This window comes from Triturus cristatus, chromosome 3_2 (assembly GCF_964204655.1).
Source record: "Triturus cristatus chromosome 3_2, aTriCri1.1, whole genome shotgun sequence".
Lineage (NCBI taxonomy): Eukaryota > Metazoa > Chordata > Amphibia > Caudata > Salamandridae > Triturus > Triturus cristatus.
In genome coordinates, this window is record NC_140584.1 from 829,619,814 (window position 1) to 829,646,022 (window position 26,209).

The 26,209-nt window shown below is 46.0% G+C and overlaps 1 protein-coding gene across 2 annotated transcripts in view; it reads right to left on the bottom strand.

The window, feature by feature from the left end:
- Positions 1 to 26,209, bottom strand: part of PRPF8 (pre-mRNA processing factor 8) — a 178,899-nt gene that overhangs the window by 96,306 nt on the left and 56,384 nt on the right. For both annotated transcript variants that reach the window (XM_085649062.1, XM_085649063.1), the window contains exons 19-27: positions 25,970 to 26,162; positions 24,672 to 24,859; positions 24,090 to 24,328; positions 19,414 to 19,560; positions 14,623 to 14,833; positions 14,086 to 14,202; positions 13,584 to 13,831; positions 11,435 to 11,614; positions 3,820 to 3,955 (exon numbers count right to left, since the gene is read on the bottom strand). In XM_085649062.1, the coding sequence (XP_085505188.1) occupies positions 3,820 to 3,955; positions 11,435 to 11,614; positions 13,584 to 13,831; positions 14,086 to 14,202; positions 14,623 to 14,833; positions 19,414 to 19,560; positions 24,090 to 24,328; positions 24,672 to 24,859; positions 25,970 to 26,162 (1,659 nt within the window). The remainder of the gene's footprint in view (positions 1 to 3,819; positions 3,956 to 11,434; positions 11,615 to 13,583; positions 13,832 to 14,085; positions 14,203 to 14,622; positions 14,834 to 19,413; positions 19,561 to 24,089; positions 24,329 to 24,671; positions 24,860 to 25,969; positions 26,163 to 26,209) is intronic.

Sequence of the window (26,209 nt, forward strand, 5' to 3'; positions counted from 1 at the left end):
GCTTAAAGGCCTCTCTTTCAAAATCTCTCGCGGAGGCGGAGCAGGGCTCTGCCCTGCAACGCCACGCGAGACCTAAAAAAGGTTGCCCCACCTCATGTCTATTAGTGGTAGATAGGTTGCAAAACTTTGTCTTTCTAAAAAGTGGGCTGTGGTTCTAAAAGGTTTGGGAAACACTGCTCTTTGGAGTACATTGCACATGGAGGAGTAGCCAACAACTTGACAAAAGAAAATACCTCCTTCAATGTATTGCACTTTTTGAAGTTTCCTTACAATCCTTTTGCATAACACTCCGTTTAAGTAGCTTGAACTAACTTTTTATAATCCTTTCCTAAGAAGGACTTTAGATTCAGCATCTTAGCAGGCTCTCAATACATGCTCAAGCTTTTTTACAGCCCAGTTTAGCCTCTTTAAGGAAGTTGTTGTGCCACGGGGCTGACTAGCTGCTACATCGTGTCAGAGGTGTAGACCAAGGACTTCCACAAGCTCCACCTGCTTTCCAGTGGCATTAATTCACTTGGACTCCTTATCATGTAAACTGGCATCTCTTGTGGCTTGCACGTGTGCTCTTTTTAATGAGTGGTGTGAACAACTAGGGAGCCTGGTAGTCTATCCACAGATATAAGCTGAATTGTTAGTGGCAGGCTTACACCCTCTTCTCTACTTAGAGGGTGACCACTCTGGCCTTCACCAGCTCCGTCAAGTTGTAGGTGAGCAACATGAGCATTCCCTTTAGCATGTACAGGGTCTTGACTAGGAAGTAGTGTTCATCCTGCATGGTGTGAAGTTTGACTTGATGCTGTGCAGCCCTACTTATCACAGTGTGGTATGCAGTATTATGGGGATGGGGGGAGGGGGGGCTGTATGGCAGGGTAGGGCACAGGATCAGAATCACCTTAGGGATCTATCACATAATAGTCACAGCCCAGTCCCACCAAGGTCCTGAAGGACTTGTAGCAAGAGTCCTGTGAGTAGTAAGAACTGCCTGGCCCTGAGTCAATGTCCTGTGGGTCATTCGGTTGATGAAGGTGGTGTGGGTAATGGTGCTGGGCTAGTAGTTGAATACCTGACCCTTTTGGGACTCGGTAGACAGGAAGGGTCTAGTCCTGGTTCTTCTATCTCAGGTCCAAGTGCAGTTCGTCAAACCTCCAAGTGTCTAAACAAAACTTTGGATGGGGTCTTCGTAGGTGTCGACCCAGGCTCTTGAGTCCAGGGCACCCTGGCTGGAGGCACGGAACCTGAAGGTTTGTATCGTTTCTGTATCGACTTAGGAGTGATGCTCTGCCTCGGATGATCGGCGTTTTATGGCTAGTAAACTTTTGGGGAAGCAGAGGCATGTGGTGTCAGCTTGGTGTTTGGTTCAAAGGCTGGTGTGTGCTGTTCCGCTGGTTCAAGGAACTCTTCCTCCTGCACGATGTCACAGGCCTTCGAGAAGATGGCCTATGGGTTTTCCTCTGCTTGTTCTGCCGGAGTGCCCTTGTTCCTCAGCACCGACCATATTTTGAGATACTTAAAAGTCAGGAGCTACCAGGGACGCCTTGTCTTTGCATGTGGTGATGGGTCCATCTCCATTCACTCAGATACCTTAAGGCTTTCTTGGCGCAGAATACAGGGCAGGCTTCGTAAGAAGTCTCCATGTGTTCTGGTGAGAGGCAGAGATTACAGACCTTGTGATGGTCGCTCAAGGGGTATTCTATGATACACCTAGGGCATAAAAGTAAAGGTTATGTTCCAGACGTTTGTCCTAAATTTATTTTCCAAGGAGAGTCTACGATGACTTAAGACTGGTCGTGAAGGGTGGTTCGATGCTGTGGTGTGTCAAAGTATACCGGTCGGCAACCGTCTGATGCAAAGTCCCACATTTGAGGACAGATTGGTCTTTGTTGTGGTAGAGTTGTTTTGCCAGACCCAAAACAAACTTGAGTGTTAACACAATCGCAGAGCAGCAATCCAAAATGTCCGAGCCCAATGGCAGATGAAAACAATCTGAGGTGGAGACAGTGTGCTGGTGCAGTGTGAAACAAGGATGGTGACAATAAGTCTTGTGATTCAAACTTTTTCGCAGAAAAACAAGTCGCAAACATCAAGTACCAACACTAGATGGCAGTATGCACAACATGTGTATCTACAGCCACACATGGCCCGAACAGCTACATGTATGTTTAGTGCTTACGTTTTGAACAGATTCCTTCAACTTTTATGTGAATCCTGATAGACTGTGGAAGCAGACAGATTTTAGTTTTTTTGGTTAGCGAGAACTGGAGGCTGGGCTTAAGTTGTTCAACCAGTTCAGAATAGCAAACTGTGCTCAGTAAGAGCTCCGACAACGAACCACTAACCCTATGAACCGGCTACTAAGTTTAAAAAAATACTGCAAGCCTGGTCATTTTTAGCATCAACCAGAACGAAGTTCACTCAAGCAAGCATGAAGATAAACCGGGGAAAAAAGTAAATTACCTGCAATTCTCTTTTTTGATTCATCTGTATTTCAAACATCTGCCTATTCATGTAGTAGTCTAGAATGTTTCATTTCAGTAAAACACTGTTGTAAACTTTCAACTTCGCAGAGATCAGCACTTTTAAGATTTCAGCCCATCAACACACGAAGAGGCTGCGGAGATCTTTTGCTCGAAGTATCCATTGAAGTAACTGAGCAGCGAGTATTAAATCCTGCTTTATGGGTAATACTGATTTTTTAGAGGTGCTCTTTGGTTTCTGGGACTTTTATAAAACCCATCCTTGCAAGCAATCATTAATTGGGTAGTATTAATACTTTTATATATAAAATTATCCACAGAAATATACAATACTAATAAATTCATATAAGAATATCCACACAAATATCAAGTATATAGCAGCAGCAATTCCTGTAGTTGACATATAGTTCACCATAATAGATAATATTTAAACCAGTCATAGGTTAGAGGCAGGCCTTTCAAACTTTTTTTTATTTTTTAAACAAGGAAAATATTTCTGATATCTAAAATGATGACAATTTGAACTGTACATTAATTCAAAGGTTTAAATCAGTAAAGGTATTTGCTTTTTGAGAAATGTTTGGAATCCTTGAATTATCGAGGAATGTGACAATACTGAACCTTTAATGGAATTTCTGGGTTTTGCTCATGGAGTTTAAAGGTGTGAAAGGAGAGCGGCCAAGAAAGTTTAAATCCACCATAATGCTGAGGCTCTTAAACAGCAGCAGTGTGAAATGAGATTTGAGTACTTCCGAACCCTTTAGCATTTTAAACACCTCCTTAAAAAAAAAAAAAAAAGAACTATATTTCTTATGCTACCATGAAACACAGCCTTAGTTGAGGCGCTCCCCCGGTACTGCAATTATTGTTGGCTTCATTTTAGATATAGGCTAAATGCATGTGTCAAACACAGGCAATTTACATTTACTGACCTAAGAATAATTCTTTCTGAAAGAATGCTGTAACTGAAAATTGTAAAGAACAACTTTAGAGTTTGATAACACCAATTGTCCAGAGAGTTGCCTGTGATGGCAATCCAAGACGATGAAGTGAGTGGCATTTGTAAATTATGGAACTTTATTAGCATCAATCACACCCAAAACAGGATACCCTGAATGACATGAAGGGACTACCAATTTGAAAAGCACAGTGCTGCAATCAGAAGTTCTGCCAAAGAACATTAAACTCCATCCCACATTGGAGATGCAACAAAGACAGCAGTTAATGCTGAGAAACTCCCCAATCGCCCATGCAGTAGTCAAAGAGAAAACGGCCCCAAGTCCGCGTTTAATCATAAACTCGAGGTTCTCTTGCAAAATAGTGCTTTGATTCCTATTGCTGGTACCTGATACTGTTTGAAGTCCGTGCGAACTCTCCAGCCCTTGTCGTATGCTAAGGTGTGTCGGTCCTTTTGGAACAGTGTATTGATGCGGGGGATACCTCTGTCCCATGAATCCTCCAAATCTTCCAAGGTCAGACGCCTTCAAAAGCAAAATAAAGTAAACATGAGGAGAGAATCAAAGCATAGATAATGATGACTATGTCAAGTGCAGGAAGCTACCCCTTACAAGGAAAGCGACCAGCATCAGAAACTTGCACCGGACAAAGCTAATACATTTAACCACAATACAGACCGGCAGCAAATAAGTTGCAACATCACCTCCCTGGTGTAATCTATTCTATAAAATAAAAAAAGCCGATGCTCTACTCCCTGTGACAGCTGCCTAACTTGAGAAAAGGTCATCATAAACATGAAAAACAGCAACACCAGTAGGAAGGAATAAGAAACGCAGAGCATTCACATAGCTTAAGAGTTGGTGACAGAAATAGGTAGGAATCACAATGTTCAATTTAAGAACGTCTGCTCAAAATGTTCCCAAAAAAAGCATCTTTGTTGGCAGGTCTTCATATGCAAAACTCCCATATACAATAGGTCATTCTTCATTTACGCCAATCCAGCCAGAGCGTTTTGTTTCACAGTAGAACTTTTATGTTAAAATTTTATTAATTCGTTTTCAAACAGTTAAAAATGCACAGTACAGATTTTCTTACATGACCTCATGGAATGAATATGCTACTTACCAGTATGCATCTGTTCTTGGCATGTAGGGCTGCTGACATTCATATCTGTGCATAGATCGCCGCCTAGTGTTGGGTCCGGATGTTTGCACGTTGTTGTACTGGAAGAGTCTTCGAAGTATCCTGAGATAGGTGACTCCTCCCCTGGACCACAGTGCGCATGGGCATCCTCTCCATCCTCAGATTGTTTTTCGCCATTGTGGCAGTGATGGAGTAGATACAGAAAGTGATGACCATGCTATAGAGTAATTCTGAGAGCTGCAGCTGCTACAGGCGCCAGGAAGGAGGGTGGGCGATGTGAATGTCAGCAGCCCTACATGCCAAGAACAGATGCATACTGGTAAGTAGCATATTCAGTTCGAGGCATGTGGGCTGCTGAATTCATATCTGTGCATAGAATACATAGCAGTACCTCCCATTAGCGGCGGCTACCAGTGCCAGCTGCAGCGGTCTGAAAAAGAGTTTTGAGAACAGCCTGTCCTACAGCTGCCTGCTGTTTTGATTGCACATCTACACAATAGTGTTTGGTAAAGGTATGTGTAGTGGACCAGGTGGCTGCTCTACATATATCATGCAAAGGAATGTTTCCCAGGAAAGCCATGGAGGCCCCTAACTTACGTGTTGAGTGGGCTCGTGGGGGAATCGTTAATGTGCGTTTAGCTTTTTGATAGCAAATTTGAATACATTTAACGATCCATCTGGCTATACCTGCTTTGGAGATGGCGTTACCTTTGTGGTGTGGGGCAAAGGCAACGAAAAGTTGTTTAGTTTTCCTAAAGACTTTAGTCCTGTCTATATAGTACATGAGGGCTCTCTTTACATCTAGTGTATGGAGTGCTCTTTCTGCGACAGTTTGTGGGTTTTGAAAGAAAACAGGCAGTTCAATGGTTTGATTTATGTGCAACTGCGATATCACCTTGGGCATGAATTTGGGGTTGGTACGTAGTACGACCCTGTTGGCGTGAACCTGTATGAACGGCTCTTGAACGGTTAGTGCCTGGAGTTCACTAACTCTTCTCAAAGAAGTGATTGCTATTAGGAAAGCTACTTTCCAGGTGAGGAATTGAATCTCGCATGAGTGTAGAGGTTCAAAGGGTGGACCCATCAGGCGTGTGAGGGGCGTGTGAGGACCAAGTTGAGGTTCCACATTGGAGCTGGTGGGTGGCTTGGAGGAATTACTCGTTTGAGTCCTTCCAAGAATGCTTTGATGGCAGGCACTCTGAATAAAGAGAGGTGCTGCCTGTTCTGGAGATCGGTATAGGTGTAGGAGGTAACAGATTATGTTTTGAATGGATGCGTCTAGCGGGTTAATGTCATTGTTGGTGCAGTAAATGACAAACCTCTTCCATTTAACTGCATAGCAAGCTCTGGTAGTGGGTCTCCTGGCCTCCTTGATGATCTCCATACAGTCAGGTGGCAGGTTTAGGTAGCCAAACTCCAAGACTTCCTGGCAATCTGTCTTCTGTTCAGCTGTTGCGGATCTGGATGCTGAATTTCGCCATGGCTCTGCGTTAAGAGTGCAGGTTTTATCCGCAGCCTTTGATGCGGCACCACGGAAAGTTCCACAAAGGTGGTGTACCATGGCTGACGCGCCCACGTTGGAGCAACTAGGATGAGTGTCAGTGAGTGCTGTCGCAGTTTGCGTGCCACCAGCGGTATTAATGACGCTGGGGGAAAAGCGTACGCAAATCTGCCGGACCAGTTAATCCATATCGCATTGCCCTGCGACTGTGGATGTGGGAACCTGGCGGCAAAGCTTTGGCATTTTGCGTTTTCGTTTGTGGCGAATAGGTCTATCTCTGGATGACCCCACTGTTGGAAGTACGGTTGGAGTACTGATGGGTGTGGCTCCCACTCGTGCATCTGGTGGCTGTGTCTGCTGAGCAGATCCGCCATTTGGTTGTCCTTGCCGGGGAGGTGTTCTGCCATGAGGAATATGTTCCTCTGAATGGCCCACTTCCACATGCTCTGAGCCAGATGAGACAACTGTGGAGAGTGTGTTCCTCCCTGCTTCTGTATGTAGTACATGGCAGTCATGTTGTCCGTCCGGATCAACACGACTTTGTTCCACAAGTGTACTTTGAATGCCTTCATGGCGAGGAAGATTGCCATCAGTTCCAGAACGTTGATGTGCATCTTCTTTTGTTGTGTTGTCCATAGTCCCTGCACTGTGTAACTGAGTACATGAGCTCCCCATCCCTGGAGAGAGGCGTCCGCTGTCAGTATTATTTGTGGAATAGGCTCTTGGAACGGTCGGCCCTTGCAAAGGTTTTGTGGATTCCACCAATGCAGAGAGTTGTATGCCCGACCGCTCACCAACACTAGGTCTTTCAACTGTCCTTGAGTCTGATTCCATTGACGTGCTAAGCACTCCTGAAGCGGGCGCATATGTAGTCTCGCGTGCGGGACTATGAAAATGCAGGAGGCCATCATGCCTATCAACTGCATGAACACTCGTGCAGGAAGGGAGTGTTGAGGTTTGAACTTTGAGATCAGCAGTTGCATGCTGTTGATCCTCACTAAATTTGGCTGAGCTGTGGCTGCCACAGTGTATATGGTCGCGTCCAGGTACTGTCGTACGTGTGCGGGTTGGAGATGTGATTTTGGGTATTTTAGTGAGAATCCCAGACTGTGAAGAAGGTGAATGGTGAGGGACATGTGGCTGGCACATTGCTGGGCTGACTTTGCCTGAACAAGCCAGTCGTCCAGGTAAGGGTAGACGTGAATGTGTTGTCTCCGTAGATGTGCAGCCACCGTAGCTAGGCACTTGGTGAAAACCCTGGGTGCTGTTGTCACGCCGAAGGGGAGGACTTTGAATTGATAGTGCTGTCCCTGAATAGTGAACCGGAGATATTTCCTGTGTGACGGGTGTATGGGTATGTGGAAGTACGCATCTTTGAGGTCTTGTGTGGCTAGGAAGTCTCCCTGGCTGAGCAGCGGGAGAACCTGCTGTAGGGTGAGCATATGGAAATGCTCTGACAGAATGTAGTGGTTGAGGGGTCTCAGGTCTAGTATAGGTCTGAGCGACCCGTCCTTTTTTGGGATTAGGAAGTACAGAGAGTACACCCCTGTCCCCTGCTGGTTGACGGGCACGACCTCTATTGCACCTTTTTGCAGCATACTTAGCACTTCCTGCTGCAATAATGCTAAGTGCTCTGCGGACATAGGACGGTGCTTTGGCGGTATTGTGGGTGGAGTGGAGGTTAATTCGAGACAGTAACCGTGCTGGATAATATCTCTGACCCACCTGTCCGTGGTGATGGTTTTCCACCTGGACAGGAACCGCTGGAGTCTCCCCCCGACAGGTGTTATGTGGTCGGGGGGAAGGGAGAGGGCGTCACTGTTTGTTCTTGGGTGAGGACCTGGTGTTGCCGTAACCGCGTCCCCTGCCCTTGGTGCTGGAGCCACGATATCCACCTATGTTGGTTTTATCGTAGGTACTCTGTGTGCCCCCTTTAGTGTATTGCTGCTGCGACCCCTGGCCTCTAGCTGCTCCCCTAGTCCCGGGGCGACGAAAGGAGCCACTACGAAATGTCTGCGTTTGCAGAGCCCCCATTGACTTCGCAGTGTCAGTGTCCTTCTTTATTTTTTCTAAGGTGGTGTCAACTTCTGGGCCGAATAAGTAGTCGGGGTTGACTAGCTGATTCAGGATGTTGTTTTGAATCTCTGGTTTGAATCCGGAGATTCTTAACCATGCATGTCGTCGTAACAGGACGCTGGTGTTAATTGCCCTTGCAGCTGTGTCGGCAGCATCCAGTGCGCACTTAATGGATGCGTTGGTAAGAAGTTGTCCCTCTCTGATGAGGAGCTCCGCTGCCTCTTTGTATTCATCTGGCAGATGCTGGAGTAGTGATTCTAGCGTGTCGTAGTGCGAACGATCATAGCGAGCCAGGAGGGCCTGTGTATTGGCAATGCGCCAGATGTTTGCTGCTTGAGCTGCAATTCTCTTGCCTGAGGTCTCCAGCACCTTGGACTCCTTGTCTGGGGGAGGAGCATCACCTCTTGTTTGCGAGTGGGCTCGTTTGCGAGCGTTAGCAACCACCATGGAGTCCAGAGGTAACTGACCTCTAATGTACATAGGGTCTCCGGGCGCAGGTTTGTATTTTTTTTCACTCCTGGGGTTTAGCACCCGTGCCCTGGTTGTTTCCTTGAAAATGTCCTTTGCAGGTTTGAGAACACCTTTCAACATGGGCAAAGTTTTGACAGTTCTCTCGGAGGAGGCGAAAGTGTCCACTAAGAAGTCTTCCTCAACCGTGTCAGAGTGGAGTTGTACTCCATGATTGGCTGCAGCACGTTCTATGAGGGCATTGAAGGCAGCAGTGTCCTCTGTGGGAGATGTTTTGGCGCCATAAAGCTGCGTGTCCTGGGTATCTGTTGCGGTACCCTGGTCTGTAGGGTCATCCCAAGCTTGATCTGGGTCCTGCTGCTCTTCAGGATCGATATCCCTAGGGTAGGTGGTATCATCACCCATGTAGTCCTCCATTGCGTCCGTGTCGGAGGGCGTAGGAGAAAAGGACTGGGGATCCTGATAGGAGGTGTGCAAGCGTTCATACAGAACCGGCTCCGACTCTGCTGGCAATTTGTGCTTCAGAGGTATTCTGTAGGAGTCCAAGGCCTGCTCTGGCGTGATCCTCCGTTTTCGGAGCATTAGTCTGCCAGTGTCGGCGTCGATGAATTGTGACTGTGAAGGCTCAGAAGGTGAGTGTCCAGTAGATGGGGACTTTGTCTGGCGGACACGTGTTCGTATCTCGAACATCTTCGGCGCCGTGGATGGCGGCAAACCAAAAGTGATGTTGGTTGGTGCCAAGGGTGCTTTTGGAGCCTTGTTTGTGTCGGGGCCCGACGTGGATCGGAGGGCTGCCCGTTCCCTGATGCGTTGCAACGACGCCGCGACTTGTCGCACCGAGATGCCGAAGGTTCTTTGGTGCCGGTTGGTTCCGTAGAGGTAGGCGTCGACTGCTTTAGAGCCACAGGGTCATCGATCCGAAGAGAGGTATCGGCGGTCGTCGGAGCCGATGACTTGACGCGTGTCGCCGTTTTAGAAGTGGACTCAGATGGAGCGGCCATTTTGACTTTGGTGGTCGGGGCCGACTGCTTCGGTGCCGAGGCGCTTTTGTGGGACCGAGGGCCTTCCTTTTCGGGTCGGTACCGATATCCGCTGCAGCGAGTTCGGCGCCGAAATCCCTCTTAGTGCGTTCGGAGCCGATGGTCTGTGTCGGCGTATAAGGAGTGGAGGTCTTCGAGTGCTTCGAGCCGACCACTGCCAGTTTCACTTTTGGTTTCGGTGGAACTGGTGCGACGATTGGTTTCGGTTGAAGGGAATCCAGTAGTCTTTGGTAATAATGGCTCATGCTGGATGTTCGAGGCCGGGCCCAAAGGCGGGGCCGAAGAACTTTGGGATTGATCTCGGGAAAGGCCCGGAGGCGATCCCTTGACCGGAGCCGTAGAATGACGCACTTTGACGGCCTCCGTATCGACGGGTAGGCCTGGCTCTTCGCTAGAGCTATCTTCTTCGGCCCCAAAGGCCTCATCGTAGTCTCCTACCTCGTCGACGGCTTCTTCCCTGTGAAAAAGCGCTTAATCGGCGTCTTCCGATCGGGAATCGTGTTCGGAAGCGGGGCTGGAGTTTACTTCTTCCACGCTCTCAACGTCCTCGGTGCTGAAGATGTTGGCCGGGGCAGGCGCAGAGTGCTGCGCTTCTAATCTCGCTGCCCGTCGATACCGGAGAGTCTTCTTCGATCGGAATCGGGCACAGGCCATACATTTCGATTCGTCGTGATCCGGTGAGAGACATTTGTTGCATATCGGGTGGACGTCGATGTGTGGGTATTTGGCGTGGCATACAGGACACCGTTTGAATGGGGTCCTCGATTCCATCGTCGATGTAAGGTCGATGTTCGGATTAAATGGATCCGAAAAACTGGAAGAAGTTTCTAAACTAATTAAGAAAGCAGTCGATACCGAACGGGAACAGTACCGACGAAAACTAAAGGCCTTTTGGCCTTAAACTAAATTTTCCTAACTTGAGCTAAGATAAGCACATCCGAACCCAATGGCGGAAAAAAACAATCTAAGGATGGAGAGGATGCCCATGCGCACTGTGGTCCAGGGGAGGAGTCACCTATCTCGTGATACTTCGAAGACTCTTCCAGGACAACAACGTGCAAACATCCGGACCCAACACTAGGCGGCGATCTATGCACAGATATGAATTCAGCAGCCCACATGCATCGAACTAACTTGAATGCGTGTGTGAGAAGTTTGAACTGGGAGTGCTTTTGGAAGGGGAGCCAGTGGTGCTCTCTGAGGAGTGGTGTGGGATCGGCAAGGAAGGTCGAGGAAAAGTCTAACAGCAGTGCTTTGAATGGTTTGAAGTGTGTTAAAAAGATGGGTTGGGATGCTGGCCTGCCATGCAGGAAAAAAGCTTCAATGGCATATAGTGAGCAGCGCAAAGGGAGGACTGCTTTCTACCAGACCCAACAATAAAGAAAGCAAATGTTGCATAAGCAGTCACATAGCTAAACTTTATTGCTAAAACATATAGTCTGTATTCCTCTCTCACTCAACCTGACCTCTTCAAAAGATATTGGCATAAATATAAAGTTGGAAAAATATTCACAAAATCAAACCTAAATTTGCAACACCTCTTGGGGAAGGTAAGAGGTAGTGACCTTATGGGGTAATGGTCCAAATACGGTCAATACTAGGACAGCTACCACTATGTTAAACTCCTCTACCCATATTCTGAAAAAACTAGCTTGTAGCAAAGAGGACAATCTACTTGCACCTTCCATTAATGCCTCGTATCAGCCATAACTATGCATATTTTACTCCTGCCGTTCCACATTTTCATTATGCCTCCTTCGAACATCACATCTCACCTGTTTTGTGCAATGGCTTCCTGCCTCTTCAAAGCGTACTCTGCCCACACACGCTGCGAGTCAATGAACTCACTCTCCCAGGGTTGAATGTAGCGGTACAAGTTGGGAATCAGTTGATCCTCCTCGTGACTCATTCCAGAGCGGAAGTGAGTAATGCCAACATCAGTCTGCTTAGACCACCTAAATCAGAGCCAAGGGGTGACATTTTGGTTACACAAACAGGAGAAGGTGCGTTACCGTGCATAAAGATAGATGATTGAAACTTACAAGGCAAAGAGAGTGGAGGAAAAAAGATTTCTTCAAGTCAACAAAATGGAGGATACCAAATTAAAATATGCATAAGAAAACTATAAATATATATATCATGTCTTTTACAGCAAAAGCAGCGATCCATTGCTCTATGTCTATCTCAGATTGAGAACTATGACCCTTACCTACTGTCGAAAGACCACATGTTGCATGAGGAAGCATTCGGAGCCCCATCTCATCGCTCAGATTAAGAGCATGGCATGGGAAATTTCGCTCACCACCTTGCACTACAAAACGTGGTAGAAACACCAACACAGTTCATACGCCACAAACAATGCCAAAGACCATACCAATAAACTACCAATCTTTAACCAATCCAGTATTAGCATGCTACACTGAAGGTAACTGCTTTAGTATTTCACTTACTTGCTTCCCTGGGAAGTGGGTGGTTTGTTCATGATTTCAGTGAAGCTTCCCAGAAAAGAGAAAACTTGAACACCACTCAATTAAATTCCTATTTGTGACCTCTTCATTGAGATCAATGGCCAATTAGGAGAGCAACAAGCTCCCCTCCAGTGTCCAAAGGAGGGATGGCTTAGTGATGATGATGAAAACAACGAAGATGGCTGCCCTTTTTTGTGATTGCTATTGGAAGGGACAAGCAAATATTTGTAAAATCATCTAAGAGATAAGAGTAGGGAAGTATGAGGTAAAGCATTCACTCAGATAGCTGAGGGTACAGCCAAACAAGGATTCACAAGTACACACCAAGGTATGGATGCATGCAGAAACCGGGAGCTATTGCAGGTACCTTGGCAAAGTTGAGATATGTGCTTGCTTCAGGATATTGCAAATGTGATGACGAGCGGAGTTCTTTGAAACGTGTTTTTTCAAACACACTTTAGAAGTCCCAGCCAACTTGACATTAACATAATCCAATTTGGCCCCTATCACTACCCTTTGTCATCCAAGATTTCAATGGCAAGTACTTCGACAGTGTACCCTTCCATGTCCATGCCCTTCAAGGAGCATCACCTCCCATTTGATGCTAATCTCTTCAATGTCACGTGTGCCTTAATAGTTTCTTTGACTTAGCGCGGCATGAAGGAATGTGCAAAGTGCATGTGTGACATGTGCAGTGATCCCCCTTAGTCTTGGATTTCTATTTTAGAGGGACAAAACTGAGATCAATCAGGAGCTGTCCTGGGTTTTTAGTTCTGATCCGAACTACCACCAGCAGACTTTGAATGCCCACTAGGACTTATTGTTTAGCAAATAGGATAGTCCTCTACTGTGTATCGAGCAAAAAACGGGAATATACTATTCAACTTTTTTAGTAGACACATCAGAAACCTAATAGAAAAAGCTGGAAATGCGAAGAATACTAGTGTTGAGGGTCCCTCTCTGAGAACAACAAAAAACTGAAAGCTTTGTCCACTGTAGCAGGGTGGACATTCTATGGTATGCACTCTGAACAATCCACAAAAGCTGAGGGGCTACATAAGTTCAAGTTGTGTGCTATACATATTTCAGTCACATGGACAGCAGGCGGTGCACAATACTGTTCTGGGTGGGAACCCACAGATGGTCCCCATGGCCCCCTTTAACTTAGCACAGATTGTGGGAAATACAGAAGATGGCATGCCCCATAGATAAAATGCCCATCTTCTCCCAACTCAGTTAAGAAAGCAACAAGATGACATCTCGTTCTGTTCGCTATCATAGACCAGCCTTTAAGTTTAGGATGCATTCTATGGAGAACGCCAAGTCCCTACATATTAGTGCAGACTGTTGGATAAAAAAAAGTTTGCCAGGGATGGTATGTTAAGCACTCCTTAACTCCAGAGAAAATGAAGGACTAAGACATGTTATTATTCAGAATGCCAAGCCATCACCTTACCTTAAATCAGACTGGGGGATGAGGACATGTCCCATTGAAAGCATGCCAAGCCCCCCTAGCTCTTTAGGGGTGTAGAACACCACAGGAGGGAAGCGACTGGGCATTTTGGAGTTCAGGCCAATCTTGATTCTTGTTTGAATCTTGTTCTCACATTTCACCAGCAAGTCCAGAAGCTCCTGGGTGTTAACCACAGCCTCGCGGAAGTAAGTCATAAGGCCAATCAGAGCTGTGTTCCATTTGTTCACAATCTAGGAGCAAGAAGAGTAGTCAGAACAGGTCCACTACCAAGTTTCACAAGAGCAACCCGAATGCACCATTTACTCCACCTCTGCCCCAAACAATAGCACCATAAATAAACAGTAGTTTACTAATCCTAATCCTGCTACTCAAAACTGCACAGCGCTTTACTTCCGGGAAGCCAAAGCATTGAATACCTCAGAATTTCGCACAAGCATGATTGCAGCACTCAAGAGATATGTGCTCTTGCAAAGAAATATCCTACCTTAGTGAAAGTGGTAGAGCCAGATGCCATGAGAATCTGCCGAACTCTGTTGTGGAATCTCTGCATCGACTCGTCATCAACTCTGAGGAAGCACTGAGCTGTCCTCTCTTTGGTCACCTAAAACACAAAACACAACCAATTGCAGGTCTGAAAGCACACCAGAGCCCTGTGAGCACCATAGTAAAAGAGGTGGCTAGTAATCGGTGCACAATCCACAGAGAACAGCCCTAGCAGGGTGATCTGCCGTACAAGTGAGCATGGAAAGTAATACAATCCGAATGCTGTGCGAAAGGGTACCCCATTGCATATATGCGGAGGCAAAAAAGAGAAAAGAAACGGCCCTAATGCTTGTTTTGGGCAAAACGTAAAAAACTGAGCATTTGAAAAGATAGAAACACATTAGAGTGACATATGGCAAGACGTGTACTGAAAGATCTCCGAGTGGAAAGACACGTGTTGATTTATAGTTAGGAAGCGTACTCCATGAGGGTGCACAAGGAAATATGGAGAAAGATGGGAGAAGGGAGAAAGTTTTACCTCGTTCTGTAGATTCCAGACTCCATCCTTGTGTGTAAACTCCTCGTAGCTGGTGCGACACTTGGGTAGTATACGGCACTCAAAGCCACACATGTTGAACAGAAGGTTGGGGTTGTCCTTACTGTAAACTGACACAAAGCTGTTCTCCCACTGCACAGTAGTGACTGAGCGTGGCAGGCGGTTCTTGATGTCCCAGAACACTGCCCGCCCCCTGAAAGAGAAAAGGCAGATAAGACTTCCAACGATGGTACAAAATTCCAAATGCCACATGGGTAGAATGTAATCAATCGCCTTCCTTTTAATGTGAAAAGCACATTAAATAAAGTCAATAAAAATCGTCTTGGTAGTCTCAATAGATGTATAGCAGAAACACCTAGCTTCTTTCAGGAGGTCTCAGGGGCAAATAAAAATGGTCCTGGGGTGGTCAAAAAAACATCAATGTACCTGTGTACTGAAAGCTGCCAGACTTGACAAGAGTAGAAAGTGTTTCTGGAATAGATTGTAAAGATGATTTAAATTGAGTCACAATCCTCAATAGTTTGAGCTTAGCTGTAAATCTGTAGACCTCGGAAACCAGTTGTTAGGGAAGCAGGTTCCCTAACTATACCAACAATCGTTAGTAGTTCTAGGACTTGGGAAATGAGGCAGAGCAGGCTGGATGGTTTTAATGGCTAGTGTTATATTATACTAATATGTGGAGCAACAGAAAAGGCTGAATTGGGATTCAGCATTTGCCTAACCTTTTGAATCGCCACTACTTTTTCGCTCCCACAACTATGCCTCTTAAATTTCTGGTCACTGAATTTCTCCCTGTGGACCCCCGAAGAGCAATCTGAGGCATAAGCTGATGGCAGAGCCCCATACCAGTCAACAAACTCACTTCCTCCATGGATTCTACAGGTAGGTGGAGCTCTCCGTTTGTGGGATAAAATATCCTCAGTTAAGTTTCAGCACCTTAACCAAAGGCAGACTGTAACAAAGCTGATGGACAGAAGGCTGGATGACAGAAGAAAACTTATCACCACCTCAAATCGCTTGCTACAGAAACAATTAGACTTCTTTTAACTTGTGAATAATTTCCTTTTTCCCCCTTTATGCTTTAGTATCCTGATTTTGCTTTTCTTGTCTGAGAAATAACACAAATGATAGAAATACACATTTTTAAAGCAATTGTTTTTGAATTTCTAATTTGCATTACCCTGTATCAAATAAAGTTTAACTTTCCATGGAACGAAGGGTCACCCATGTGAACCTACGCAACGCTACCTTTTTAGGGTTACGTTTCAAAAGCAGCTGTGTACGTGGACGCTTACTGTTTATAAATTTAAATATCAGCATATTAATAAGGTGTATACATACATTAAAAAAAACAGAATGTAAACTGTTAAAACGCTCTATAAAGGTGAAGGAATTTGAAATTGAAGACTTAGGGGCCTATTAGGATGGCAGGCGGATCCTAGCGGTGCTCGGACCGGCCGCCATTGGTGCGGCGGTCCCGCACCGGCAATTAGGATGCCATCGCCACGGTGGCATTGGCATCCTCTATTCCCAGCATTGTGGCAGGCGGAGCACACAGCACCGCCCGCCACAATGCTGGGAATGCACGTCGTGCATTGGAATGCACAAGGTGACAGACACCGTGCGGTGCATGCCACTTTGTCCGTGCCAATGCAAAGGGGGTACACTAGGTACCCCCCCATGTGCCCCCCCCACCCCCTCAACATCCTGGGGGCCCGTGTACGATATCCGCATGCCTTTCCGTGGAGGCAACGCCACCACGGAAAGGCTGTTCCCCGCATGCATTGTAATATGGATGGACACCGCCACCATATTCAAACCTTTTTCGCCCGGTCGACTCATCAACCGGGCGGAAAAGCAGTAGACTATCTTCCCATCCACCGCGGTACCCCCGCCAACATAATCAGGTGTGGGGAAATTGCATGCGGGCGGAGAATAATGGCGGGCGGATCGCCACCGCCATACGGGTGGTGGCGATCCGCCCGCCATTATAATAGACCCCTAAATATTAAGTTGGTATCTTTAGATGGATGCATGCAGCAAACAGAAATTAATATGGATGATTAGTGGCCTTAATTGAAATACTTATTTGCAGCAACAAAAAGACAATTCCCTAGGAGCAAAAAAACTGCATGTGATTTGCCATGATTTAGCATATCGCTTTGTCTTTTACAAATAAAACAAAAATTTAAAGAGCTCCAACCTTCCCATTAAAATTAACATTTTGAATTATATTTTGCTTCTGAATTGAAGACTATGTCTAGTAATATGTGTATTTGATGTATAGTTGTGTCTGTATTTTTGCATATCGATTTGAGGTTCAAACTAAATTACGTAGGTAGTGGTCTCCTGCTTCCACTAGTGATTAACTGTGGGGAATCATAAGGAAAGGTTAAGAACTGCAGATATATATGATTGAACAATAGAGGAAGAGGAACGCAAGTGGATGGGTCAAGTAATGATGTTAGGGTGTGTGACAGGCAAGGGTTCCTGTCCCTAGGCTCTTTCCAGGCACCAACATGGAAAACACCACGAGTAAGAAGTCCTTAACATCTCTGTATTTTATCTGATACACTTGGAGAGGTGCAGTAGTATGAGAGAAAGTGGTGTACCTCGCACTGATGTGCGTGTAACCCAACCATTAGCACAATCCAGTCATCACTTGGAGAAGGAAGTCAGTAGGTGTGAAGGGAGAGGGACATGGCAAATGCCACATGGGAATAGGCAAAGGTGAGGGATGAAAGTGACGGGTAGAGCCTCCTGACTAAGCAACAACAAAAAACAAAAATGGAGACCCACTGTTTGGCCCACCAATGGTCCTGAAAGCAGATGAGAAAACAAAGGGCAAAAATGGTGGTCGACAATGCCCGGACCCCCTCCCCCCCTCCTCACCTCCCCCCCAAAACAAGAATTTTTCCAGACCCAACCACTACATGGCGGAATAATGCACAGCATGTGAATCCAGAAAAGGATTCATGCTGCTAAACCATTTTCCAATACACCTAATTAGATTATGCATTTTAAACAGCATTTCAAGTTATCTTTAAGTGTAGCGCATAGGATAGCGAAGCCTGAGATTATCTCTAGGATCCACTTGAAATAATGGTGAGGGACCCAGCAATGTGGTGGGTGTAGATTTTCACTGCAGTATTGCACTAGATTTGAAACGACTGGCATGTGGGCCAAACCAATTAGTGCTCTGCCTTGAGGTTGTGTGAATGACCTAGAGGTGTTCCCGCCCATCAACACCCTGAACCTGTCTAACACCCTCAAACCCACCCAACCCTACCAACCAGGGGAATTAACTGCGACCTCTTAATCCCCCAGTTCAGGCTTGAAGCTCACTGGAACACATATTAGTAGATATTATATTTTTGGCTTTTATTTTAAATCACACAACTTGAACCAGAATACAAATCATAACATATTATCAGTAAAATACAAGAAGCAAAGTAATTGGTCCAGTTCAGTATATTGTAATGGTTACAGCTGTTCACATAATTGAACACAATGTAGGTAATCGGTTTGTTATTTATATTCGGACCAAAATTATGTGATTCTGGCTATTTTTTTCCTAATGACTGCAAAATATAGGCAGCACAGTAAAATTCGAGAAGCTATAGTAGTGCTGCAAAATATTTGGCACATATTTAAGGCTTCAATGTCATTAATATGCGAATATTTAATTTTATACGCAGTAAGCGTCCACGGACCCCAGGTTAGGACCACTGATCTATATGCATTCCTTCAAAGATCCAGTGAATACATCTGTTCTCTTGGGTTTTCTTAGCACCACCCACATTAATCGATTGACCTAGAACCTCCTAGGTAAAACTCACATCAGATTCAACATGGCCAAAGATAAAATGTTAGTTCCTACGAACTGCTGCCTGCTGTTCTTGAATGGACTTCTCAGAGGTTATTCTAGGACTGGTTATGTAATGACTGCACCTTAGCTGCACTTGGGTATGCTCCACATCGTACATATTGGTTACTTAACAGTGCCTCTAGGGATCTTGAGTCTATCACTTCTGAGTGCATTCCACATAGTATTGTTGAGCTGCCGAATCATATTGCAGGGGTTCGGCTTTCTGTCACTACCGGGTGGACTCCCTTACAGTATTCTCTGGGGTACCTAATGGTGCCTCCAGGAACTGGAATTCTGTAGATTCTGGGAAAACCAATACAGCTCTCCGACAATTTGACAGTACCTAAGCTTCCCTTAGGTACTGTCAAATTGTCACTGTGCCTCTGTCACTCATGTATAAACCCGTGCTGTAGTACTTGTGGATTCCACTGATCCACATCAATGGTGGCGGCTTCTTTATGGTACACCGCAATAAAGATAGCAAGAACCCGAATGAGTGACTGTATTTGAACTCCTACTTTCTGTGACCTTTCATGTTTAAGCGTAGCAACAATGCTGCAACACATTTACAGCAGGTCTCCAATCCATCTCACCCAGAACCGCCACATAGGTCAGTCTACAACCAACACCCTTGCAACAGTGCATTCCGAAAGTGCTCATGGGAACCCTGTATAAATCTGAGAATACAGTATTAAAAAAAAAAAAAAATGAAGCACTTATAGGACTTGGAGGTATACCGCATGTTTTCTCGTTTCAGTCCACCCCCAGAACTCAAATATCCATATATTTCTGTCCCCTCGCCCGCCTGCTTCTCAGTTCTAGGCCAATAGCAGATCATTGTGAGCTCCCAAAGCAGGAGATCATTTGAACACCTCCACTCGCCCGGTCATGGTTGACACACTTACAGGTTCACATCATGCTTCATGAGACGCATACGGGCGTCTCGTGGCCAGCACTTCTTGTTGTTATAGCCCACAATATTCTCATTGTTGGGGTCAGGGTGCTCGGTCAGGTAGCGCTGGATCAAATCACGAGCCTCATCAGCAGAAAACCTGAAGAAAAAATAAATAAATAAATAAATAAATAAATCAGGCACAATTCATACTATCTTCGAAGACCCGGAAGAGACTAAGCTAATGCTTATTAGAAGAGGTTTGTTTTAGTGTTTGCAAAAAAGCAGGTTAAGAGAAGAATTTAAAGAGTTGTCCAGGGAAAAGAAAAAACTGTATCCTGCATCCCTAACAAACACATACAATAGACACTCCAGAATGTATGTACGTTTAGTAGTCAGCTGTCAAGCGGAAATCAAATGTGACTCCAATCACCAGATGGCTCCTTAAAGAGAGGGCTGGGGCAACTTACTTTGAAGCACAAAAGGGACTATTTCTGTAGTCAAAGGGACCTAATTGAATATGCTACTTACCAGTATGCATCTGTTCTTGGCATGTAGGGCTGCTGACATTCATATCTGTGCATAGATCGCCGCCTAGTGTTGGGTCCGGATGATTGCACATTGTTGTCCTGGAAGAGTCTTCGAAGTATCACGAGATAGGTGGCTCCTCCCCTGGACTACAGTGCGCATGGGCATCCTCTCCATCCTTAGATTGTTTTTCGCCATTGTGGCAGTGATGGAGTAGATACAGTAAGTGATGACCATGCTAATACAGTAATTCTGAGTGCTGCAGCCGCTACAGGCGCCGGGGAGGAGGGTGGGCGATGTGAATGTCAGCAGCCCTACATGCCAAGAACAGATGCATACTGGTAAGTAGCATATTCAGTTCGAGGCATGTGGGCTGCTGAATTCATATCTGTGGATAGATTATATAGCAGTCCCTCTATTAGCGGCGGCTGCCCGTGGCAGCTGCAGCAGTCTGAAAAAGAGTTTTGAGAACAGCCTGTCCTACAGCTGCCTGCTGTTTTGAGTGTACATCTACGCAGTAGTGTTTGGTAAATGTATGTATAGTGGACCATGTGGCTGCTCTACAGATTTCCTGTAAAGGAATGTTTCCTAGGAAAGCCATGGACGCCCCTAACTTTTGTGTTGAGTGGGCTCGTGGGGGAATCGTTAATGTGCGTTTAGCTTTTTGATAGCAAATTTGAATACATTTAACGATCCATCTGGCTATCTCTGCTTTGGAAATGGCGTTGCCCTTGTGTTGTGGGGAAAAGGCAACGAAAAGTTGTTTTGTTTTCCTAACGTCCTTAGTTCTGTCTATATAGTACATGAGGGCCCTTTTTACATCTAGTGTATGGAGCATTCTCTCTGCGACATTTTGTGGACTCGGAAAGAAAACAGGCAGTTCAATAGTTTGGTTTATGTGGAACTGCGATATCACTTTGGGCATGAATTTGGGGTTGGTACGTAGTACAACTCTGTTCGCGTGAACTTGTATGAATGGCTCTTGAATGGTTAGTGCCTGGAGTTCACTAACTCTTCTTAACAAAGTGATTGCCACTAAGAAAGCTACTTTCCAGGTGAGGAATTGAATCTCACATGAATGGAGAGGTTCAAAGGGTGGACCCATTAATCTGGTGAGGACCATATTGAGGTTCCACACTGGTGCCGGTGGGTGTCTTGGGGGAATTACTCGTTTGAGTCCCTCCAAGAAGGCTTTGATGGCAGGCACTCTGAATAAAGAGAGGTGCTGCCTGTTTTGGAGATAGGCTGCTATTGCGGTTAAATGGATACGTATGGAGTTGTATGCCAGATTGCATCGGTATAAGTGTAAGAGGTAACAGATGATGTTTTGAATGGATGCGTCCAGCGGGTTAATGTCATTGTTATTGCAGTAAATGACAAACCTCTTCCATTTAGCCGCATAGCAAGCTCTGGTAGTGGGCCTTCTGGCCTCCTTGATGATGTCCATACATTCAGGTGGCAGGTTTAGGTAGCCAATTTTAAGACTTCAGGAGCCAGATTGCCAGGTTCAGCTGTTGCGGATCTGGGTGCAGAATTTCGCCATGGTTCTGCGTTAAAAGTGCGGGTTTGATCCACAGCCTTTGATGCGGCACCACGGAAAGTTCTAGAAAGGTGATGTACCATGGTTGGCGTGCCCATGTGGGAGCAACTAGGATGAGTGTTAGTGGGTGTTGTCGCAGTTTGCGTGCCACTAGCGGTATCAATGGCGCTGGGGGAAAAGCGTATGCAAATCTGCCTGACCAGTTCATCCATATCGCATTGCCCTGTGACTGCGGATGTGGGAACCTGGCGGCAAAGCTTTGGCATTTTGCGTTTTCGTTTGTGGCGAATAGGTCTATCTGTGGATGACCCCACTGTTGGAAGTACGGTTGGAGTACTGACGGATGTAGCTCCCACTTGTGCATTTGGTGGCTGTGTCTGCTGAGCAGATCCGCCATCTGGTTATCCTTGCCGGGGAGGTGTTCCGCCATGAGGAATATGTTCCTCTGAATTGCCCACTTCCACATGCTCTGAGCCAGATGAGACAACTGTGGAGAGTGTGTTCCTCCATGCTTCTGTATGTAGTACATGGCAGTCATGTTGTCCGTCCGGATCAACACAACTTTGTTGCACAAGTGTACTTTGAATGCCTTCATGGCTAGGAAGATTGCCATCAGTTCCAGAACGTTGATGTGCATCTTCTTTTGCTTAGTCGTCCATAGTCCCTGCACTGTGTAATGGAGTACATAAGCTCCCCAACCCTGGAGAGAGGCGTCCGCTGTCAGTATTATTTGTGGAACGGGCTCTTGGAACGGTCGGCCTTTGGAAAGGTTTTGTGGATTCCACCAATGCAGAGAGTTGTATGCCCGACCGCTCACCAACACTAGGTCTTTAAATGTCCGTGAGCCTGATTCCATTGACGTGCCAAGCACTCCTGAAGCGGGCGCATATGTAGTCTCGCGTGCGGGACTATGAAAATGCAGGAGGCCATCATGCCGATCAACTGCATGAACACTCGCGCAGGAAGGGAGTGTTGAGGTTTGAACTTTGAGATCAGCAGTTGGATGCTGTTGATCCTCACTAAATTTGGCTGAGCTGTGGCTGCCAGAGTGTTTATGGTCGCGCCCAGGTACTGTCGTACGTGTGCGGGTTGGAGATGTGATTTTGGGTAATTTAGTGAGAATCCCAGACTGTGAAGAAGGTGAATGGTGAGGGACATGTGGCTGGCATATTGCTGGGCTGACTTTGCCTAAACAAGCCAGTCGTCCAGGTAAGGGAAGACGCCTTATCGTAGTCTCCTACCTCTTCGACGACTTCTTCCCCCTGAAAGATCACCTCATCATCGTCTTCCGATCGTGAGTCGTGTTCGGAAGCGGGGCTGGAGTCTACGTCTTCTACGCTCTCGGCGTCTTCGTCCTCGGTGCGAAGGATGTTGGCCGGGGCAGGCGCCAATTGCTGCGCCTTTAATCTCGCTGCCCGTCGATTCCGGAGAGTCTTCTTCGAGCGGAACCGGGCGCAGGCCATACATTTCGACTCGTCGTGATCCGGGGAGAGACATTTGTTGCATACCGGGTGGACGTCGATGTGTGGGTATTTCGCGTGGCATAAAGGACATCTCTTGAAGAGAGTCCTCGATTCCATCGTCGATCGAAGTTCGATGTTCGGACCAAGCGGATCCGAAAAGCTTGAAGAAGGTGCGAAAGCACTAAAACTGGTCGATACCGAACGGGAACTGTACCGACGAGAACTAAAGGCCTTTTGGCCTTAAACTAAATTTCCCTAACTTGAGCTAAGATAAGCACATCCGAACCCAATGGCGGAAAAAAACAATCTAAGGATGGAGAGGATGCCCATGCGCACTGTAGTCCAGGGGAGGAGCCACCTATCTCGTGATACTTCGAAGACTCTTCCAGGACAACAATGTGCAATCATCCGGACCCAACACTAGGCGGCGATCTATGCACAGATATGAATTCAGCAGCCCACATGCCTTGCAAGCACAGAGGAGGCAGACTGAGAAGCAATGGTGTCTGCCGTGGACATAAAGTGGGGGTTGTTACACGAGCAGTGGGGGGCAGAGATTGGCTTGCAGGGGCAGTTACCTAATGCCTATGAAATATGAGAAGCTAAATGCCCGAGATAAGACCAGGCTTAGTACCTGGAAAGTTAACAAGAGGAGTACTGTGGCTTGTGTAATGAGCGGTATAGCAGCACTATCTTCATGAGCTTGCTGGGAGCAAGCAGAAGGGGAAAAGGAAGAAAGATCAATGCTGAAAAGGGAGAAGCTAAAATGGAATACAATGTTGATTCTTTTGATGTGCTGGCAGTGCATGCTTCAGATGTATGGAGGTAGCACAGTATGCATAAGGCAGGGAAGAATACGAAAGGAAGCAATAGAGGACAAAAACTGACCACAGGTGTAGGAGGAACACATGGGTGTAAAAAAAACTGATATGTCCATTGGCTAAGGAGTGACAGGGAGATGGAATAGCTATATCTAAACAAATGGATGAATCGTGGGGAAGGCCAAAGGGGGTGTTTTGGTGGATTTAGAGGATATCTTTGGTGTACGCGATAGAGAAAGGAGTGGGAAAATTCCAAAAAGTAGTGGCTTAGGTTGATGTATCGGTAGAATAGGGAAAAGGTGGAGAAACTTGTCAGAGGAGTGGCCAGTAGTCATACCTGAAGAAGATGTGGATGCGGTCAATGTACCGGCAGTACAGGCGAATAGGGTGGGCTACCTCTGTTGCGATATCCTGAAAACTGAGGAAGTCATTTGGCATCTGTGGCGGGCCAGCCATCTCACTGGCTCGGTGCAGGCCAAGGACCAAGAGGTCCATCACCAACCCATAGTACTGCACAATGAATGAGGCAAACTGAAGACCACGGATGATTCCATACGAGTTAGTGTGGTTCATATCCTGGCAGAGAAAATAAATTACTTTATTTAGACTTCAGGGAACTAGGCTGTGCATATCAGAGTCAACACAGCACTCTAGGCCACCATACCACACAGCAATTTGCAGGGATTTTCTACGAGCAAGACTAATATAATTCAGTGTGCCTTTCCTTAGAACTGTGCTTCAAATGCTGTGAAACTGAGACAACGTGGCATTCTCTCATGGTGTTCATCCATAACCACTGTTTGACCTACTCTGAATCTCTCCTGGATGCATTCGGCTTTCCATTCAGTAATACACAAAATAATCCCTCCCTCACACTTCAACTTCAAAATGAGGAACAGAGTCGAGGTGCAGAGCATACCTTGTAGTTTATCACCACATTGTTCTTAGCTGTCATGTAGTCGGCAATGTTGTGATCAACAATGAGGCGCAAAAGTCTGTTGAGCAGCGTCAAGTCGATTTTCTCATACATCTTCTCGAATCGAGATTCCAGCATGACATTGCATTCACCTTCACTTGTGTCCCACACATCCTGCAAGTTATTAATACCTGGACAGAAAAGAGAAGCATAAACATCACACGTAGCAAACCATAAACTCCTAGCACTACAATCCCCATGAAACAAATCCGAATACAAGGGTCTTGCATACCTCAGAGGAAGAGTCCTAGCTCCATCAGTGTAATTTTTTAGAAGACAGGTGCTAAAATCAAGCAACAGTGAAGAACCCAAAGAGTCTTGTGTGCCCACACTCATCCTCTCAAAATAATAGACTCATGAGGTCACAATCACGTTTTTATGTCCTCCTTTGTCTTCCTCCACCAACCTTTCTTTCTGATCTGGGTTAGGAGGAAAAATTAGAACCCCTGTGCTTCACCTCTGAGCAACATAAATTACCAAATGAACACAAACAATTCACAATAAATTTGGGGACAAACGATATTCTAAAAGGGTGCATCAGAGCTAACTCGCCGATTAGTTGAAATGCCTAGCCAAATAACCCCTTACAACATTTTTGTAACCAATCAGCCAACCAACTCTTCGGATGTCTTACACGGCCGGGCAATACTCTTACAATTTCAACCTCCCTCCCCACATTCATAGACTCCCAGTCAAATTCCTCTTGGTTGCCTGTGCAGACAAGCCTCAAACACCTAGACAAGCCCCTTCTACAGATGTCGTTCGAAAAAATGATCAGCAAGGCACACTTTTGTGCATCATTTAACATCATGCCCCAGTAAACAAACCAACCTAAAATGCCAATTAGGATACCCACGCTGAGTGGTCAGTGTTTCCAATGAGTGGAGCATAATCATAATCTCCTCCCACAAAATATCAGTTTTCAAGATACTTTCTCGGACATCAGTCAAGCAACTCCCCTAGTCACACACTAATAACATTGTTCACTCTCCAAGATCTTTCGAACTCTACTGTCTCAACTAAAGTGCTACGATCTACTAATCAGAGCTGTTACAGACCAAATTACCTACCTCTCCTCCTTCAAAACCACCCAATCTGCCAATCCCACCTCCAATTTTTTTTTCTCGGCCAGCCAGCAACGTCCTTCCATCAAGACAGCACCAAACGAACACAGGCATGCAAGCTTTATGTACTAATACAATCCTCGTTACTTTGACCCCTCTAAAAAGAGTGGCGCTCACCTTGACACCATTTGTACACAAGCAGTGGAGGTGGCTCGGTGTCTGCAGGCTTGATCCATGGAGGGAAAAGTCTCCTTTTATCGGCTTCGTACCACAAGTACTGATCCAGGTATGCATCTGTGATCTTCTCCAATGGCTCAACGTCATACACTGGAACCAAGTGACTGTAGAGGTCCATGAACTCAATACCCACCTTTGAAAAACAGAGAAAGACAAGTCACACAAATTGTGCAAACAACA